Here is a 19,098-nt window from a genome sequence, read left to right as displayed (position 1 = left end):
CTCCGGGTCCACAGGTTAGGTTAACTGGTGATTCCAAATTGCCCATAGGTGTGAACCGTGATAAGTGGAGGAAAATGGATAGATGGATTAGTGGTTAGTTAGAGAACGTTTGCAGAACAGTTTGTGTCATCTAACTGTGGGCGTCCGCAGCCAACTGTTAGCGACAAAAACAAACATCAGAAAGTTTTGGTGCAGCACCCACACTGATTTCACCCAGCAACAGCTAGCGGCCTCTGGCACCCACTCACCAACATGTCAGGGAATATACTTTTTCCCCCCAGTAAGCAGATGATGCTGAGGTCGTCAGGTGATCAATTTCCAGGCCTGTATGACCTGTACCGTTATGGAGAAAATCAATAGCATTTGTCATACACAAGTCAGATTACACAGGTTTACTTTGTTATACAAGTTTGCATCATGGATCAGGGATTTCCACTCAGATATGATTCTATTACCATTAATGTAAACAAGCAAAAGCTACCTAGGTAGCCCACTAGTAAGTGGCACACCTGTTTCATCCATGGTGATGGTTAATTCGTAACATTAATTCAATTCAATTCAATTCAATTCAATTCAATTCAATTCAATTCAATTCAATTCAATTCAATTCAATTCAATTTTATTTATATAGCGCCAAATCACAACAAATGTCGCCTCAAGGCGCTTCATAGATACAGAGAAAAGCCCAACAATCATATGACCCCCTATGAGCAAGCACTTTGGCGACAGTGGGAAGGAAAAACTCCCTTTTAACAGGAAGAAACCTCCGGCAGAACCAGGCTCAGGGAGGGGCGGCCATCTGCTGCGACCGGTTGGGGTGAGAGAAGGAAAACAGGATAAAGACATGCTGTGGAAGAGAGACAGAGATTAATAACAGATACGATTCAATACAGAGAGGTCTGTTAATACATAGTGAGTGAGAAAGGTGACTGGAAAGGAAAAACTCAATGCATCATGGGAATCCCCCGGCAGCCTACATCTATTGCAGCATAACTAAGGGAGGATTCAGGGTCACCTGGTCCAGCCCTAACTATATGCTTTAGCAAAAAGGAAGGTTTTAAGCCTAATCTTAAAAGTAGAGATAGTGTCTGTCTCCTGAATCCAAACTGGAAGCTTCTGGCCCCTCTTCCACAGAAGAGGGGCCTGAAAACTGAAGGCTCTCCCTCCCATTCTACTTTTAAATACTCTAGGAACAACAAGTAGGCCTGCAGAGCGGGAGCGAAGTGCTCTAATAGGGTGATATGGTACTACAAGGTCATTAAGATAAGATGGGGCCTGATTATTTAAGACCTTGTATGTGAGGAGCAGGATTTTGAATTCAATTCTGGATTTAACAGGAAGCCAATGAAGGGAAGCCAAAACAGGAGAAATATGCTCTCTCCTTCTAGTCCCTGTCAGTACTCTTGCAGCAGCATTTTGGATTAACTGAAGGCTTTTCAGTGAGTTTTTTGGACATCCTGATAATAATGAATTGCAGTAGTCTAGCCTGGAAGTAATAAATGCATGAACTAGTTTTTCAGCGTCACTCTGAGACAGGATATTTCTAATTTTAGAGATGTTGCGCAAATGGAAGAACGCAGTCTTACATATTTGTTTAATATGTGCGTTGAAGGACATATCCTGGTCAAAAATGACTCCAAGGTTCCTCACAGTGTTACTGGAGGCCAAGGTAATGCCATCCAGAGTAAGAATCTGGTTAGATACCATATTTCTAAGCTTTTCAGCGCCGAGTACAATGACCTCAGTTTTATCTGAGTTAAGAAGCAGAAAGTTAGTGGCCATCCAAGTCTTTATGTCTTTAAGACATTCCTGCAGTTTAACTAATTGGTGTGTGTTATCTGGCTTCATGGACAGATAGAGCTGGGTGTCATCTGCATAGCAGTGAAAATGTATGCTATGTCTTCTAATGATGCTGCCTAGGGGAAGCATGTATAATGTAAACAGAATTGGTCCTAGCACCGAACCCTGTGGAACTCCATAATTAACCTCAGTGTGTGAAGAGGACTCTCCATTTACATGCACAAATTGGAGTCTATTAGATAGATATGATACAAACCACTGCAGTGCAGTACCTGTAATACCTACAGCATGTTCTAATCGCTCTAATAGAATATTATGGTCAACAGTATCGAATGCTGCACTAAGGTCAAGAAGGACAAGCACAGAGATGAGTCCACTGTCAGAGGCCATAAGAAGATCATTTGTAACCTTCAATAAAGCTGTTTCTGTGCTGTGATGAACTCTGAAACCTGACTGAAACTCTTCAAATAAACCATTCCTCTGCAGATGATCTGTTAGCTGTTTGACAACTACTCTTTCAAGGATTTTTGATATGAAAGGAAGGTTGGAGATTGGCCTATAATTAGCTAAGACTGCTGGGTCTAGAGATGGCTTTTTGAGTAAAGGTTTAACTGCAGCCACCTTGAAGGCCTGTGGTACATAGCCGATTATTAGAGATAGGTTGATCATATATAAGATCGAAGAATTAATCAATGGCAGGACTTCTTTGAGCAGTTTTGTAGGAATGGGGTCTAAAAGACACGTTGATGGTTTGGAGGAAGTAATTATTGAAGTTAACTCAGAAAGATCGATTGGAAAAAAAGAGTCTAACTTAACATCAATGGAACTAAGAGTAGCTGTAGATAATATTACATCTGTGGGATGATTATTGGTAATTTTTTTCTCTAATGATAAAAATTTTATTTGTGAAGAAGTTCATGAAGTCATCACTAGTTAACGTTAAAGGGATGGTTGGCTCAACAGAGCTCTGACTTTTTGTCAGCCTGGCTACAGTGCTGAAGAGAAACCTGGGGTTGTTCTTATTTTCTTCAATCAGTGATGAGTAGTAAGCTGTTCTGGCTTTGCGGAGGGCTTTCTTATAAAGCAACAAACTATTTCTCCAGGCTAAATGATGATCCTCTAAATTTGTGACACGCCATTTCCTCTCCAGATTACGAGTCATCTGCTTTAGGGTACGTGTTTGAGAATTATACCACGGGGTCAGGTACTTCTGATTAGAGACCTTAGTTTTCACTGGAGCTACAGTATCCAGAGTCGTACGTAGTGAGGAGGTGAAATTATTAACAAGATAATCGACCTCTGTTGGGGTAGCGTTCAGATAGCTGCTCTGCTCTGTGTTGGTACAGGGCATTGACGATGATAACAGTGGCTGGATTATATTCTTAAACTTAGTTACAGCGCTTTCAGAAAGACATCTACTTTGATAAAGTCCACTCTCCACTGCTGCGTAATCAATTATTGTAAATGTAAATGTTATCAAGAAATGATCAGACAGGAGAGGGTTTTTAGGAAACACTGTTAAATGTTCAGTTTCTATGCCATATGTTAAAACAAGATCTAGAGTGTGATTAAAGTGGTGGGTGGGTTCTTTTACATTTTGAGAGAAACCAATTGAGTCTAACAACAGATTAAATGCCATGTTGAGGCTGTCATTTTTAGCATCAACATGGATGTTAAAATCACCCACAATAATTATTTTATCTGAGCTCAGAACTAAATTAGATATAAAGTCTGAGAAATCAGACAGAAACTCTGTGTAAGGCCCAGGTGGACGATAGATGATAACAAGTAAGACTGGTTTCTGAGTTTCACAGCTGGGGTGGACAATGTTAAGCATCAGGCTTTCAAATGAATTAAAAGTCTGTCTTGGTCTTTCATTAATTAATAGACTGGTGTGAAAAATTGCTGCCACACCGCCCCCTCGACCTGTGCTTCGAGATTTCTGGTAGTTAGAATGACTCGGGGGTGTTGATTCATTTAAACTAACATAATCATCCTGCTGCAACCAGGTTTCTGTAAGGCAGAGTAAATCAATTTGTTGATCAATTATTAAGTCATGTACTAACAGAGACTTGGAGGAGAGAGACCTAATATTTAATAATCCACATTTCACTGTTTTACTCTTTGGTTCAGATGTGGATACTGTATTGTTCTTTCTTTGTGATTGTTTAAGTTGTTTGTTGCTGGTTTTTAGTTTGTTTTTTGTCTTTTTGGAAGCAGACACAGTCTCTATGGAGATGGGTTTTTGGGGGGGTAGCAGGAGGAGAGAAGCTGCAGAGAGGCGTGTAAGACTGCAACTCTGCTTCCTGGTCCCAACTCTGGATAGTCATGTTTTGAGGGGTTTAATAAATTTGTCGATATTTCTAGAAATGAGAGCTGCTCCATCCAAAGTGGGATGGATGCCATCTCTCCTAACAAGACCAGGTTTCCTCCAGAAGGTTTGCCAATTATCTATGAAGCCCACATCGTTTCTGGGACACCACTCAGACAGCCAGCAATTTAAGGAGAACATGCGGCTAAACATGTCACTCCTGGTCTGATTGGGGAGGGGACCAGAGAAAACTACAGAGTCCGACATTGTTTTGGCAAAGTTACACACCGATTCAATATTGATTTTAGTGACCTCCGATTGGCGTAACCGGGTGTCATTACTGCCGACGTGAATTATGATTTTATTGAATTTACGTTTACCCTTAGCCAGCAGTTTTAAATTTCCTTCAATGTCGCCTGCTCTGGCCCCTGGAAGACAATTGACTATGGTTGCCGGTGTCTCTAGCTTCACATGTCTGAGAACAGAGTCACCAATTACCAGAGTTTGACCCCCAGCGGGTGTGTCACCGAGTGGGGAAAAACGGTTAGACACATGAACGGGTTGGTGGTGTACCTGGGGCTTCTGTTTAGGACTACGCTTCCTTCTCACCGTTACCCAGCCTTTCCCCAGCTGCTTGGGGTCTGCCGGGGAACAGCTAGCGGGGCCTACGCTATCTTCGGCTGCACCAGCTACAGGGGCCTGGCTAGCTAAGGGTGAGAGCAGGGTGCAAAGCCGAGTCTCCAATTCAGTAATCCTGGCCTCCAGAGCTGCAAATATGCTACATTTGTTACAGATATCATTACTGCTAAAGGAGGCCGAGGAGTAACTAAACATCTGACACAATGAGCAAGAAAGTGCAGAAGGGACAGGTGAAGTAGCCATGGTGCTAACGGGTCGGCTACGAGCTAAGCTAGCGAAACAGTACAGAGACAGTGAGTGAATACTATAAATTAGGTAGTGAGTACACAGAAAGTGTGCTTCGGATGAAGCACGTGAAGATTATACTGTGAAAAAAGAATGTATTTAAAAGTTGTTAATTAAACTGCTAAGCAAATAAGCTACTCAGAAACACCACTGTGTTTGAGCAGGAACAGGAAGCGATACTATACCACAGAGCGAGCGAGCGAACACCAAGTGACACCGCCACCGATAGCAGATAAAGTAATTTTATAACGACAGTTTTCATGACTAAACTAGTCTCACAAATCATGTTACAATCTTTCGAACACTGTCAATAAAAACGGCTTAATAACAGAAAAAAACACAACCAAACACACATTCATGCAGATCTAGCACTGCAAAATATGAAAATAATTGTACGATAAATGATATAGCAGCATTTTTCAGTTTCAGTTTGTGTAGTCTATTCATTTCACTTCCAGACAACATATCTGCCTCTCTCTTTTCCTCCTGGTTTGTCTCTCAGTCTTCAGTGCATCCCGGTGGCCTCACTCACTGTTGCAGGGTGGAGTTTGGGCTTTTTGGCAAACCACAATTAAGTTAATTGTTTAATTGCAGATAAATGGAATGAATACCACACACACAGTTTGAATGAAAAAAAGATGCGACAATGCAAGTGCGTGCATGTGTATACACACATGACCCCAGCGCTCATTGACATTACGTGTATACAGTTTTTCATCAAAGAAGCATTATTATACAAAAAAAAGAGTAATGTGCAGTGACTCATCTACTCCATTAGTCCGGATCCAGTCTCCATGAATCGCAACCACACACACTTCTTTAAATGCAAGAGCGAAAGAGACAAACAGAGACAGAGATGGAGGGAAAAGGGGAAAAATAAAAAACACACTGATTAACAGGAAAGGTGAAGTCATGCAAAAAACCAACAGAAAAGTGATTTTTCCTTCATTACATATTTATCTCTGTGTTAATGCCGTCTCTTGGGGTCACCCCCCCACCCGCAACCAAACACACACACACACGCATACACAACAAAACACACACAGACAGAGAGCGAGAGTTAGAGGTCCTGCAGGACCAGAGCTCATTAAGGGGAAGATGAATATTTCATGTTCTATAATTCTTTCATAGTTCTGCGTCGTAATTTGCCTTGATTTACGTTTAAAAGAAAACTTTTTCATTTCACTGCAGTGCACTCACGGCGCTGCCAGAAGAGCGAGAGAAAGACAGAGAGAGGGAGGGGAGAAGTGAGAAGGAAAGAGAAAGGGGGGGGATGTTTTTCAGGAATATTGAATCATGCCACAAGAAGAGCTGGTCTGGCGCTGGGCTCCAGTGCTTGTGGTTTTGGGAGAGCAGGGCTGTATTGTGTTGCTCTGAAGTGACATGTAGTCCTTTCCAACGTTTAATGGTGAGAAGTAGGCAAGCTGGACAGCATGGGAAGGGGGACTAAAGGTGAAACGGGCCAAATATACTGTAAACTTTTAAGAATAATTGTAGCATAATCGAGATCACGTCTGACATGTTACGTTTGGTGAATATTTCTGTAAATTTGCTCATTCGAAAATGGGACAGCAACTCCAGTACTCTATGACCCGAGTAAAGGCTTCTCTGGTGAGTTTATACTCTCACTTGTGAATTTCAAGTCTTTTTTAAATACTGTATCATGTTCAATATGTCAATTATGTTCCCCATTAGAAAAACAGGAAGGATAAACCAGTGCACGTTACTGAGCATGCAGTAAATGCTGGTTTCTCGGTCAGATCATAAAACACAATTTTTTAATAGTCTATATTCAGAACGATGCTACAGTGATTGTGTAAACAGCTAAATCGCTCACGTTTAAAAAATGCAAACTAAAGCCGAGTTCATGTTGCACTCCTCGGTACCACTGAATGCATGCATCTTAGAATTTTGGTTCCTTTTCATGTACTTTTTCATATGTTGCATACTGAATTTTTCCGACACTGAATGGTAGCCAAGTTGATATCTACAACATCAGACTTCTGGATGTCACAGTGGATGTTTTCCTAAAAACAGGATCAGGATGCTGTATCAACACGTCACGTTCTCCACTGGAGACCATGTTCATATCTTTCTGTTTCTTACATGTATGAACCGCTGCTGTTTTCTTTGAGCCTGTGACCACCACAGTCTTTTCCTGACCTTAACAGAGTACAGCAAGTCCTCATTTAGTTATGACCATGATCTTTCCCTGCCCTTAGACATGTGGGTTTTAAACCCAAACCATGATCTTTCCCAAACTGTAACCCAGTACTTTTGGTCTCTAAACTTAACCAGATCATTACCAGAGAGGTGGCTGCCTTATGAATCATTATTGTGAACTTCATATGGCAATGAAAAATGATGGGTAGTTGGGAAATGAAAAGCATTTTAGCAGAACTTTGCCTGTGATCTACAACGATTACAGCTCCCCCAGTTAGTCTAGGTAACTAACTCCAGACTGTAGGTCAGCCCCCTATGACACATGACCACGACTTGCTGTTTTGATTTTCTTTTCAGTTTTAGCTTTTAATTACCTTCGCCAAAAATTGGTTTCATGATTTTTTTACTTTCTCACACACCCAGAGTTTGCCGTACTGCATTCTGTAAGATGACCCAACGGTGATTAACAAAGTGATTAATTGAGAAATAGTGGAGCTCAAGAAGCAAAGACACAGAGGGTTAGACTGAAGTCGTAAAAGGTGGAAAATGTAATAGGCAATCAAAACAAATCGAGTCGAAACTAGTTTTTAGGAAAAATATACAACAAAAAGGGTTTGATCATACTGAACTGCTCAAAATTCAACTTGGATCCTAATTTATTATTAATGGTAAATCAAATTTGGTGTGGTACAAACATTTATTTTAAATACTGAATAAGGGCTTGCAGAAAGTAGTTAGAGAGTGGTGTAGGTAGAGGACACGGGGAGGTGGGAGCAGGGGTTCCTGGCATCTATGAATTTTTGGAGTCGTGTTGGGTTGGCAGGGACTCGCTTCATTAGTGTCCTGAAGCATTAGAAGTGAGTACAGACGTGGAAAGGAGGTAGAGACAGAAAAGCTTCAGGTATGACAGAATAAGACAACAGATAAGAAGCATTTGGAGGTGAACTTTGAAGGAGCCCTGTGTGCTCGCCTCTGCTTTCAAACATCTCCGTTACAACATGTAGGAGTCCAGGCTCCTCTGTCAATGCATGCATGTGCGGCCCCTGATCCGAGAGTCCCTGCCGTCAGCTCAAATAAGCATAGAAATGATGAAGGTCTGTGAGGGAGTGTGTTTGGGGTGGTAGGTTTCACAATCCCCTCTATGGTTTACCCTCAATTTAGCTATTAAGTGTCTCAGTATGTTTGTATGGGGGATATTTGTGGCTGTGTGGTCCTCATTAGAACAGGGATAGACTCTTTTTTTTCTCTCTTTTCCGTCTTTGCCTCTAACTTTGTATTGCTAGTCTGTCGCATTCTTACAGTCTTACAGTTTTTTTCTTCAATATCTAAAACCGTCAATTTTGAAAAATGGCAAAATAAGGAAAAACCTACAGAATTCCTGTAAATGCCCCCCCCCCCCCCCCCCCCCGCAGAAAATCGGAGCAATTTCATGGTCTGGCCTGCCCTCGATATTATTTAAGTAATACCCTGTTATTATTGAAAAGAGGGAGAGAAAAGTGAATGACTATTATCTTTATGTGGGTCCTTTAATTTTAATGCGCCACAGATTTATAGCTGGGCATTCCAGTGGGGAGGCCCCTCCCTACTCTTAAAGTGAGCGGGCGGGACAGAACCGCAACGCTCTCACAACAGCCACTACCTTCTAACAAACAACCAAAGTCCCCACGTTCCCTCCGAACACTTCATCCGGCCCTCCTCAGGGCTGTCACATGGCCGTCAGGCCCATCCTGACAGCCAGAGGATCCTCTGCACAAGCTCCGCTTTTCTACGTATTTCTACTGCAGCTCTCTGTTCACATAAATCCTGCTAAACTTTGAGCTCTTTGTGTCATAACCTGGATTACTGAATAATCTGAGTTGATAAAAACCCAGGTACACTTGCACCAGCTGTTCAAGCAGCTTTGTTTTGTTTTTTTGTTTTTTTTAACTAAGTTTTGGTTCATCAGGCTGCGTTTGACACAATGTCTTCATTTTATATGAAAGTAAAAATCAACCAGATCAGATTTAAGAACAGATCAATAACCAGCCAGCCAGTCTGGAGGCTTCTCCTGACGAGTAACTATAACAAGGAAAAATTAGGTTTTAGCATGATGTGTATGAAATACTCCTAAAATTAGCCTCTATGATTAAATGAGCACAAAAGCAGTGCTAATGTACTTTGATCTTACAGTGACTAAGTTAATGTGCTGAAGTATTTTACAATGAATATGCTTTTTTAAAGTCTTGTTTACCCCTTTATTAAAAGAGAAGTTCTAAAAGAGAGCCAGCGTATATTGTATATGAAATATTGATAGATTATTGAATACTTGTTATGAATACAAGTCTAATCAAGTAAAAGATAACATGAAGTTTTTCAGTTTCTCAATTCTGGAGCTCTTTTGTTCATAAATATGGTGATGATACCAATTCCCTGTGTTATCAAGTAACAGCAGTTCTGTTGGTGTGTCCGTTTAATAGAGTGTCAGTTACAGTCTAATGAAGTTAATTGTTTTGATCTATCTGCTGTTTTTTTGGTACCTTATATGTTCTTCTGTTGTGTTTTTGTTCATTTACTCTCACAAGTTTTCATCCTTGTGTTTCCTGTCCTCTACTATCAAACTACAACAATAGCTGCTTTCTGCTGACCTTATCTAAGCACCAATCGCAGATGATGACTCCTTTGTCCTCATTCCCCCTCTACCCTCTGCCCCTCTGAGGCTATGAACGGGCTGGTTAAATAGTGATTGGGTCTCATAAGCTTGTAAATAAGAGACTTCCTGGTAAACAGGTGGTTGGCGTTTTACTAGAGCTAATCTTACACACATTAGGTCAAAGGTAACCAGGATGCACTGGTGTTTGAATGCCAGCCTTGGAGCAACTTAATAGACCGTGACACTGTGAGCACTTGTTCTCACCCTGTGTTCACCCTGGCTACTGTGTACTGCAGGTGGAGGGCGGTATACTGGTGTCACGGTTCTGGGTCAGTTTGACCCAGTATTTTGAGTTGTTTTGGTGTGTTTTTGCATTTTGGATTCTTTCCTTATTATGATGCTGATGATTATGAATCTATGTTTCAGTTATTCTTCTTTAGGGATTAGTAGGTTTTGTGTTCTCATGTTTATTGCAGGTTTAGTTCAGTATCTAGTCTGTTTCTGTGTCATGTCTGCGTTTTTGTTTAGTGGGGTCTTGTTTCCTGTTTTACTCTGAAGGTTCATGTTCCTGTCTTATGTCAGTGTTTCTAGCTTTGTTCCCCCTGTCTCATTAGGTCTTATTCCTCCCAGTTGTGTCCCCCTTCTGTCTCTAATTCCTTGATGACTTTCTCAGTGTATTTTAGCCCAGTGTGTCTTCGTGTAAGTGTCGTGTCGTCTGTTCATGCACCCTATTATTTCTAGCTGCACGTCATGATTCTAGTCTGCAAGATTCGGTATTGGACATATTCATAGTCACTTTCTCCAGTCATGTTTCCCTGCACCTTCATGTGCCAGTACCGAGATCTCATTCACAGTTTTTCATGTCGTGTTCATAGTCTGTCCACAGTACTTCATCATAGTTCAGTCCTGGTCTTCGTTCATAGCCTTAGTCACTCCCAGTTTAGGTTTTTAGTTTTGTCATTCCCATAGTTTATGGTTTGTTATTTTGCCTTCTGTATCAGCCCTGATTAAAGGCTCGCTTTGAGCTTAGCAGAAGTTTTGCCTCCAGCGTCTTTGTCCGCACCTGGGTCCACCAAACACACTCTCCACACGGTCTGCCCTCGCGGGCCGCGACAACTGGGTGATTTAGAAGATGTTATGTATCATTCAGGGTTTTGTAAACTGAACATAGCACTTATCAGGTGCAAAACTGTATTTCTGATCAAATGTGAGGCATAAAGTGCAAAAAACCCACGGTTACTTAAATGCTCATACAACACATTTATATACATTTAGATCAAATAGTGTGCACTCTCGCTCCTGGCTGCAGTCTTGATCAGGGGTCACTGTGCCCCATTAATCAGCTCTTTTGCCTTTCTCGCCAGGCACTTCACAGGCCACCCCCAGGCCCCATGAAGGAGCATCACCTGTCTCCAATGCGTGAAGAACCATTGTCTGCCCCAGCGAATGAAGAGAGGTCACAGAATATGGGTGGAGGACCTACAGGTGTTGCATCTGGCACTGTTGGCGGTGCTGGAAGCAACAAGAAGCCCAGATCACGCACCAAGGTACCGATGGTTATCGTGTTTTCCCATTCTGCATTTTGTTATGTGGGTTTGTTCATTTCTTTATCTAGTTTTTGACACTTGGCTGTGTGTATTCTAGATTTCTCTAGAGGCCCTGGGTATCCTGCAGAGCTTCATCCAGGATGTTGGCCTGTATCCAGACCAGGAGGCTATTCATACTTTGTCCGCACAGCTTGACCTACCCAAACACACCATCATCAAGTTCTTCCAGAACCAGCGGTATCACGTCAAGCACCACGGCCGCCTCAAAGACCTGGGCGAGGGTGCTGCCGCCACTGGAGAGGTTGATGTCAGCGAGTACAGGGAAGAGGAGTTGCTTTCGGGCTCAGAGGACCCAGAGTCGAGCGAGGATGGGGCTGAGGAGATCTACCAGCCCACTGAGGGGAACAGTGGGAGCAGTGGGGGGCTGAGCCAGCCTCCGACATCCTCCAGCTCCAACTCCAGCCAGTTGTCTTTAGGGCCCAATGCGGCTCAGGAGGAGGGCAAGGACAAGGGGCAAGGCAGGCTTAGTGGACCTCTTGCACCCGGGAGCTCCTCATCCAGTCCTCGAGAGCAGGCTGACTACCAGAGGTAGAGACTGACAAACAGAGAGGACAGAGGTAAAGAGAGAAGCACGAGAAACGTATGTTCTGTGATAGGAAGTGAGGAATTACTCAAGAAATTATGGAGGGTGGCAGCAAAGGAAGGTTAACGTCTACCCAGGCACATTAACCAAGACAGCATTGGGCTGAAACACTGTACATCTGAAATGATCAGACAGACTGTGTACAGTACCAAACGCAGATTTGTAGAGTGAAATTACCTCAGTAGAAGAAAACAGGTTATCGGTGTGCTGTGATACGGCAGTAGTTGTATAAATGTGAAAGAATACTCCCCCGAGGAACGTTTAAATAATTCACCCCAGATTTTCATTCGTAGGAAATACTTTTTCTACTCCGACCTCGAAACAATCGCACCAATTTATCCTAATCAGCCAGGAAAGCCACACTCCTCCTCTTTAAAGACAGAGCACAGTCATATAGAACTTAAATGGTGGGCTGGGTCCTCGACAAAAACGACAAAATCCTCAGGACACACGCTGATGTTGCTAATGCTTTTGCCTGCCTGAGACCGCAGGTACACAGCACTCTCTGTGCATCTTCAAGCTTTATTTCATTGTGGTAAAGGCCGACACACACACACACATACTCCCTGCCTCTGCCTCACAGTCACACTCCAGAATAGTCCAATCTAGCACTTACTGATCACAAGGACCCTGATATTTAGTGGATGTGCTGTATTCTTGTTCCCCTTCTCCCGTCCATCTGTCTCGCCGCTCAAAGCTGCAAAAGACAAACTGTTTAAAACTGAGTGTGGAGAGGAGCAGTGGACAGTCTGGCAGGAGGACAGCGAAGAGGATGTGGCATGGAGGGACCCTCACATTCGTGTGCAAGAGGGAAAAAATGTTAGGAAAGGAGAGATAGAGCAGCAAACAATCAGTCTTTCTCTATGTGGTAGTCCACCCCTTCCACTCCTCCTCTCCATCTCACTTTCTCCCTCCCGCCTCCTCTCTCTAATTGGTGCCCACAGTCTTGTGTTTCACCACACCTACCCGCACTTAAACTTCACCAACCCTATTTATTGCTATCTTTATCCATGATTATTATTATCATTATTGTTATTATTGTTGTTATTATGGTTAGAGATGCTGTCATTGCGTGCTATTTTTAGTTTTTATTTCCATGGTTTTAAATATTGGTTTGCAGAACTGGGCGGTTGTTTGGATAACAAGAGACATTAAGAGTGCCCTGCCCTACAAGAAGAGGAAGAAGAGGAAGAAGAGGAGCGGAGAGAGTGAAAGAAAATAAAAGAAGCAGTTACTGAGTGTTATTGGGTGAAAAAAAAATGCCCTGTCAAGTCGTATTATGCCAGTTTTCTTTGGGGTTTTTTAATAGTTCTTTTTCACATAAATAGAAAATTTGCTGGAAAAAGAAGAAAGTAAAAATGTGCTTTTTTCTGCAGTTGATGACAATCTACTTTTATGAGCCATTAAAGAAATGTGGCAGGTTTGACTCTGTTCTTCACTTTTAATGTCTGTAAATACCCGACATGGGATAAATTGTTGTTGATATACTTTTATTTTGCTGAGTGACTTTAATTGTTTGAGCCAGTTTGGAGATTTTTTTTTTCCTTAAGACAACTCAGTGGAATCGGTTCATTTTATTGTGAAAAGCAAATTCAGACACAAGACTATTTAAAAAGAAAGCAAATATCTTTTCTTTCTTTCTGTGTTTGGTGTCTCTTGCAGATGTGTAAGTAAATAGTATGTTGGAAACAATATCTGAGCATGGATAGTGTCTCGTTTGACTATCCCGATTGGCTGCTACACTCAGAAAGACGACCTGCCTTTTTAATTTTTACGTCAATCACTCTATATCATTACGTTGTGCTTTTCTGTATGACAGGAATCAGGGTTAGACTCAAATGCAGTTCTGATGAAATCTTAGTTCAGTTCAGTGTTGAAGTGAATTAAAACTTGTGAATTCAAAAAGTGTCTGTTTTTACTTCTATTTTATACATCCTCTCAAACACCCCAGAGCATAAAGACACACAGATTGTCACTGGGCTAAACCTTTTGCTAGACCAATCAATTAAAGGTCTGTGTAAAGCCTCTGGGGCTGGTTTTTCTAATAAGCCAGAGGGAGTGACAATAATTTAGACAGAAAGGCTGCCAGCACTCTCAGCTTGCATTTTTTCTCTCTGCCGTGCCACACGATTAGAGCTGCTGGAAGCTGTCCTGTGAACATGACCACTGCCAATATTATAACTTCCCTTGCTCTTTTATGAGATTGTTTGAAAAAGAAATGTACAAGAAGCAGTAGAATTAATTAATCTCTCTAGGTTCAGTTAAACTGCCACAAATATTATTTTGGTTATTATCAACTTATCAAATGTAATGACCAATCATATTATAAAAATTTTGCTGCCACCATTGGTGTAACTTTACTTCAAAAATTTACTTTTTATTCACATTACAGGATTAACTTTGGAGGAAATCAGTGGAAGATATTTGTATTAGCGTAAAACAAATACATATTTGTAATTAGCTGTATGTGTAGATTATAAGGTTTAGTGTAGTCTTGTGCATATTTATGTTATTAATATTATTATTATATATCTCTTATATTGATTTTGCTGTGTTACACAAAAAGATCATAAAGGTCCCTCCACAACATGACCAGCATCGAGCTCATTCATTTCTCTTGGAGGGACAGCTTTAGCTAAAAGCTAGCTGCTGCACTTTGTAGCCTGTAACATTTACGTGAAATGACTTTCTTTATTCTTATTTAGATCTCCATTGGTTGTTACTGTAGCAGGAACTATTCTTCCTGGGGTCCACATCCAAAAATAGTACCTCTCAGAGTACAACAAGTGGATTGTGGTATCATGTCTTTCACCAAATAACCAACAATAAGCTTAGCTAGCTGTTCAGCTAGCCTAAAGATTAGCCATTGCAGTATAGATGCAGCATTGTTCTCCAGCATTGTCCAGCAGCTGAAAGGCACAAAATAATTTAAATTAGGTCACATAAAAAAAGGTTGTCCTCTCTGCCATCTTGTTAGTTATCCTTAACGGGCTCTTTAATAGACTTTTATATCATTTTAAAAAGCAGAGAGATTGCCTGCTTGTTGCAATCAATCTGAGCCTGTCTGCGCGGTGAATGTAACTTTTTTTTAAATAGATAGTAATAATAATGTCAAATTCACCCACTGCAACTGCATGGGGAGAGATATAGCAGACTGACTCCACCTTATTGCCATTTTGCACCAAAGTTACTTTGAAGATGGCAACTTATTGTGAGTGGCCAAAGACCTGGTCTGCGGCTTCAAAGTAACCATTTCAAAGGCAACAAGATCGCAAGTTTATCGCACACAGATGCAGTCGTTTTGGTCATGCTGCAGTCTCAAAGCACTGTTTTTGTTTTTATGTAAATCTAAATTATTTGCTTTGCTTTGGAAACCATTTGTCATCATAAAAAAATGAAATAAACAAAAAAAAAAAACCCAAAATATCCACCAAGGACTTTTTAAGAAGTGACGCCTACAGCGCATTTTGTTCATTTCATTAGTTGTATTTGTTTGACTTGTCTATAAAATAAAATAATGTAAAATCAGTCAACATCAGTCAAGGAAAAAAGTATAGAAAGTTCTTAAGCTTGAAAGAAAACTTTTGTACTAAGTAAAGGAAAAAATTTGCGAGTAGTCTTGTAAAAAATATGATTAATAGATTATTAATAATTTGTAGGTAGGTTTGGAGATTTTCCAAGTTTAACATGAACTAATTAGTATCATCAAATGCACATAAAAAAGAAACACTGAGGTGTCTTATTATGGCATATTGATTGTCATTTTGTGTGTATCTGTAACATTAAGATGCTTCAGGCGACTTCAGACTGGCAGCATTACAAACACGACAGGCTTTCACACCAGCAGTTGATTAATCAGGAACCGTGTGGCATCCTGAATACTGACTTGAAGAAATGAGTAAAATAAAATAGCTCATTTGTCAGGCAAAACCTAAGGACAATCAGCTATAGCGGCAGAAAACACACACACACACTCATACATGCACATTTACTTTAAATTGCCTCACTAACGAGTTTCAAGTCTGATGAGGTGTGACAGGGCATAACAATCTTAGTGTTTAACCTGCAAGCAGGGGTTGGGTCAAATCTGTGTGTCTGTGTGTGTGTGTGTGTGTGTGTGTGTGTGTGTGTGTGTGTGTGTGTGTGTCTGCATGTGTGTGTGTGTGTGTGTGAGAGAGTCGGTCTGTTGGATCCTTCAGTAAACAATGGACCCTAAGTGTTGATGATGAGCTGGAGGGCCGAGGTCTTCTTGCAGAAGCGTTTTCACTCAGCTTGTCTTCTCTGACTGAGGACAATCAGCTCACGCTGTGACTCTGCCTCTGTAGGATAATTATACCTGCTGAGGTACACCGATGTCTCTGCGCTCTCCCCTTAAAATAGCCCGTCTGTCCTTTTTTCCTGGTCTATGCTGCAGGAGGCTGACAGTTCTGACAGATCTGAACAAGATGCCTCATAAATGCGAGAATTCACTGATACTTTGTTCAAGTTTGCCTTTGACTGTTGAAGCTGGTATGACCATTAGACATCAGATAGAAACCTGTCATCTATTTCTTTATTTCAGCATGACTCACTCGTTTATGTTTAGCTGCTCAAGTTAACTTTGCAACGACTCGTTTGATGATGTTCAAAGGCTTCAAAGACCATTTTGCAGCGCTTTGTCTTTTGAACAATGTTGTGCATTGTGTATAAACTTGAAGAGGGCTTGGCTTGAGGGAGGATGGTGGGGGAGCAGGCTGGGCCGAGTCAACTATGTGGCCACAGGAACCAAATATTGCTTCATTTGTTCATGTTCACAATCAAAGAAAACCAAGACTGGGGAAAAAAATACAACCCAAGAGGCTTTTTTGGGTGGAATTTACTGGAAATTGTGGATGACAATGCAGCTTCCTGTGTTTATAGTGAAACAATACACTTTTAAAAGCACCATTACTAAAGGCTGTATGGATGTTTAAGGAAATTTAAGCAAATATGCTCTAACAAGGCATTCCCCTCTAGTCAAAGTTCTGAGATTTCATTTAAACTAATCAGACTCAAACTAAATAAAACAGGACATTATGCGAGATAAAGCTAATAAGTGGCCAACGGTGCGATCTGAATGGTAATGTTATTCAAACCTGTCAATTCTTCTTCGAGCAAACCTGGACTCAGAATTGTATTAGTAAGGAGGTCTCCGCGGATATTTTAGGGAATAAAAAAAATTAACTTTATCAAACTGTCGCCTGGCATAAACACGGAGACACACGGTTTCCGTTTAATGCTCCAAAATCCATCAGCCCAAAATGCACCAGCAAATATTATGCAAAATACGGCTTTTAAAGGGACACCAACTTAATCTGAATGGAAATGCTGTATTCCACCACGTTATTTCTTCTCAGTGATGACATTTATTCCAGTAATAGTATTTGTGGCCTGCGTCTCCTCTTTCTTCTCGTGGTAAGTGCTAAAATGGAGATTACATCTCAAAATGTGTTTGTCAGGGCGTTTGGGGAAGGAGGCGCGTCTCACCGCTGCTGTACCCATCCGTTCTAATCCAACACACGGTCTGACTGCTTCCTCTGCTTTGCGGTAAGCACCTCTGGTTTTCATTCAGCACCACCCGTCCCCTTCTCCTTCCACCTCGTCCTTAAATCTCCTAATTCAACTCATTATTCGCTCAATTGGTGGGCTTTAACCCCCCTGCCTCAGGTCCTAAAGAGCTGGTAGTCATTAGGAGCCAGGATTTGTGATGGAGCGGAGCAGGCGGCAGTAGGCCCAAATCCTCTCTTGCACATATGTAGTATCATAAAGCTCCTCGAGAGCCTGTGGGGTGTCGCTGCAGTTTTATCAGCCTCCTGTGTTAAAGAGCGGGGCTGTCAGAAGTTGGAAGAGAGTCAGCGCTGCTCGGCTGGAACAGAGTCGCAGACAGACAGCGACGTACGCGGCGAGACCACCCACAGGTCTGTGGTTCTCTGAGATTCTAGCTGCAGTCTGTGTGCTTATGGCTAATATGAGCTATGCATCTGCACGGTGATGACTCCTGGGAAGCCTCTGGGGAAACGGGGGATGATCAATTGACATTTTAAAAACATTTGATTTTGAAGGCAAGTGACACTTCCAGGCCTAATGTGTTAGTAGTTTCTACTTACTTTTCTCTACAATATAACATTATCAAAATGATCAAATTTTAATGATTTTATTTATATAGCATCAAGATTCTTTTCCCTCATTAACATCAAGCAATGCTTCAAATAATTAATCATTGTCTTGGTGCAAATTGAACGTATTTCATTCGACCAGATTTCATAAATGTCACATTTTACTTTGTACATGTGTAACAAAATTTACATGAAATTTAAATGACATAAATTCAGCTGTGCCCCACCCATACTGACCTCCTGTTCAAACCTTCTGTTTCTGAGGGACAGTAAAAAGAAAGCTGCCTTAAAAGGAGAGAGACAAGCTCGCTTCAGAGGATAAACTGGGCTGCACCGAGGCCCAGTGTAAGATAAGTAAGTATTATTAGGACTCGAGCAATGCCTAACTCAAACCCCTGGTGCTTGCTTTTCACAAGTGTGTAATCCAGTGGTCGCAGAATTTGTCTTAGATTAGATATTTTTGTTTGTGGCGTCTGGTTGTTTGTGTGTTTTTGCATATTAGGGAGAGAGAGAGATTGACAGGTGTCTCGATACCCAGAGTCCCTCAGACAGCTGTGAGGGCACCACTGTGGGATATTAGGCCTGATAGAGGGATGATTAGAGAGCATTAGAGGTGAAGGCAGGAGACAGGGCACAGCTGTTGCTGCTAACTATTATTACCCACAATGCAGCATCTGAGGGGAGGCTCTCTGCCGAATAGGCTCCCACACCTGTGGCCTCACGCTGCGTTCAGCAGAAGTGCTTGGATACACTCAGAGAGCACGTGTGGGTCATACCTGGTAGTCCCTTCAGCTGTTACACACCACAGAATCCCAGGAAAAGCGCTTTTCTTGTGACACGCTGCTATTAAATATTTTGTCAGTGTGTTTTTTGATCCATGACAGCAAACTGCACACAACTGAATAAGACGGAGGGGTAATGTGATTTTACATGGAACAATCTCCTCT

The 19,098-nt window shown here is 41.6% G+C and overlaps 1 protein-coding gene across 4 annotated transcripts in view; it reads left to right on the top strand.

The window, feature by feature from the left end:
- satb2 (SATB homeobox 2) overlaps positions 1-13,922 on the top strand; it is a 57,945-nt gene extending 44,023 nt beyond the window's left edge. For 3 of the 4 annotated variants that reach the window (XM_085135796.1, XM_085135792.1, XM_085135793.1), the window contains 2 exons: positions 11,171-11,374; positions 11,472-13,922. In XM_085135796.1, coding sequence (XP_084991922.1) covers positions 11,171-11,374; positions 11,472-11,966 — 699 coding nt within the window. In that variant the 3' untranslated portion in view covers positions 11,967-13,922. The remainder of the gene's footprint in view (positions 1-11,170; positions 11,375-11,471) is intronic. The other variant, XM_085135795.1, reaches the window with a different exon arrangement.
- The last annotated feature ends 5,176 nt before the right edge of the window (positions 13,923-19,098 follow it).

Source organism: Neolamprologus multifasciatus, chromosome 16 (assembly GCF_963576455.1).
Source record: "Neolamprologus multifasciatus chromosome 16, fNeoMul1.2, whole genome shotgun sequence".
Lineage (NCBI taxonomy): Eukaryota > Metazoa > Chordata > Actinopteri > Cichliformes > Cichlidae > Neolamprologus > Neolamprologus multifasciatus.
This window is presented reverse-complemented; position numbering and strand designations above follow the sequence as displayed.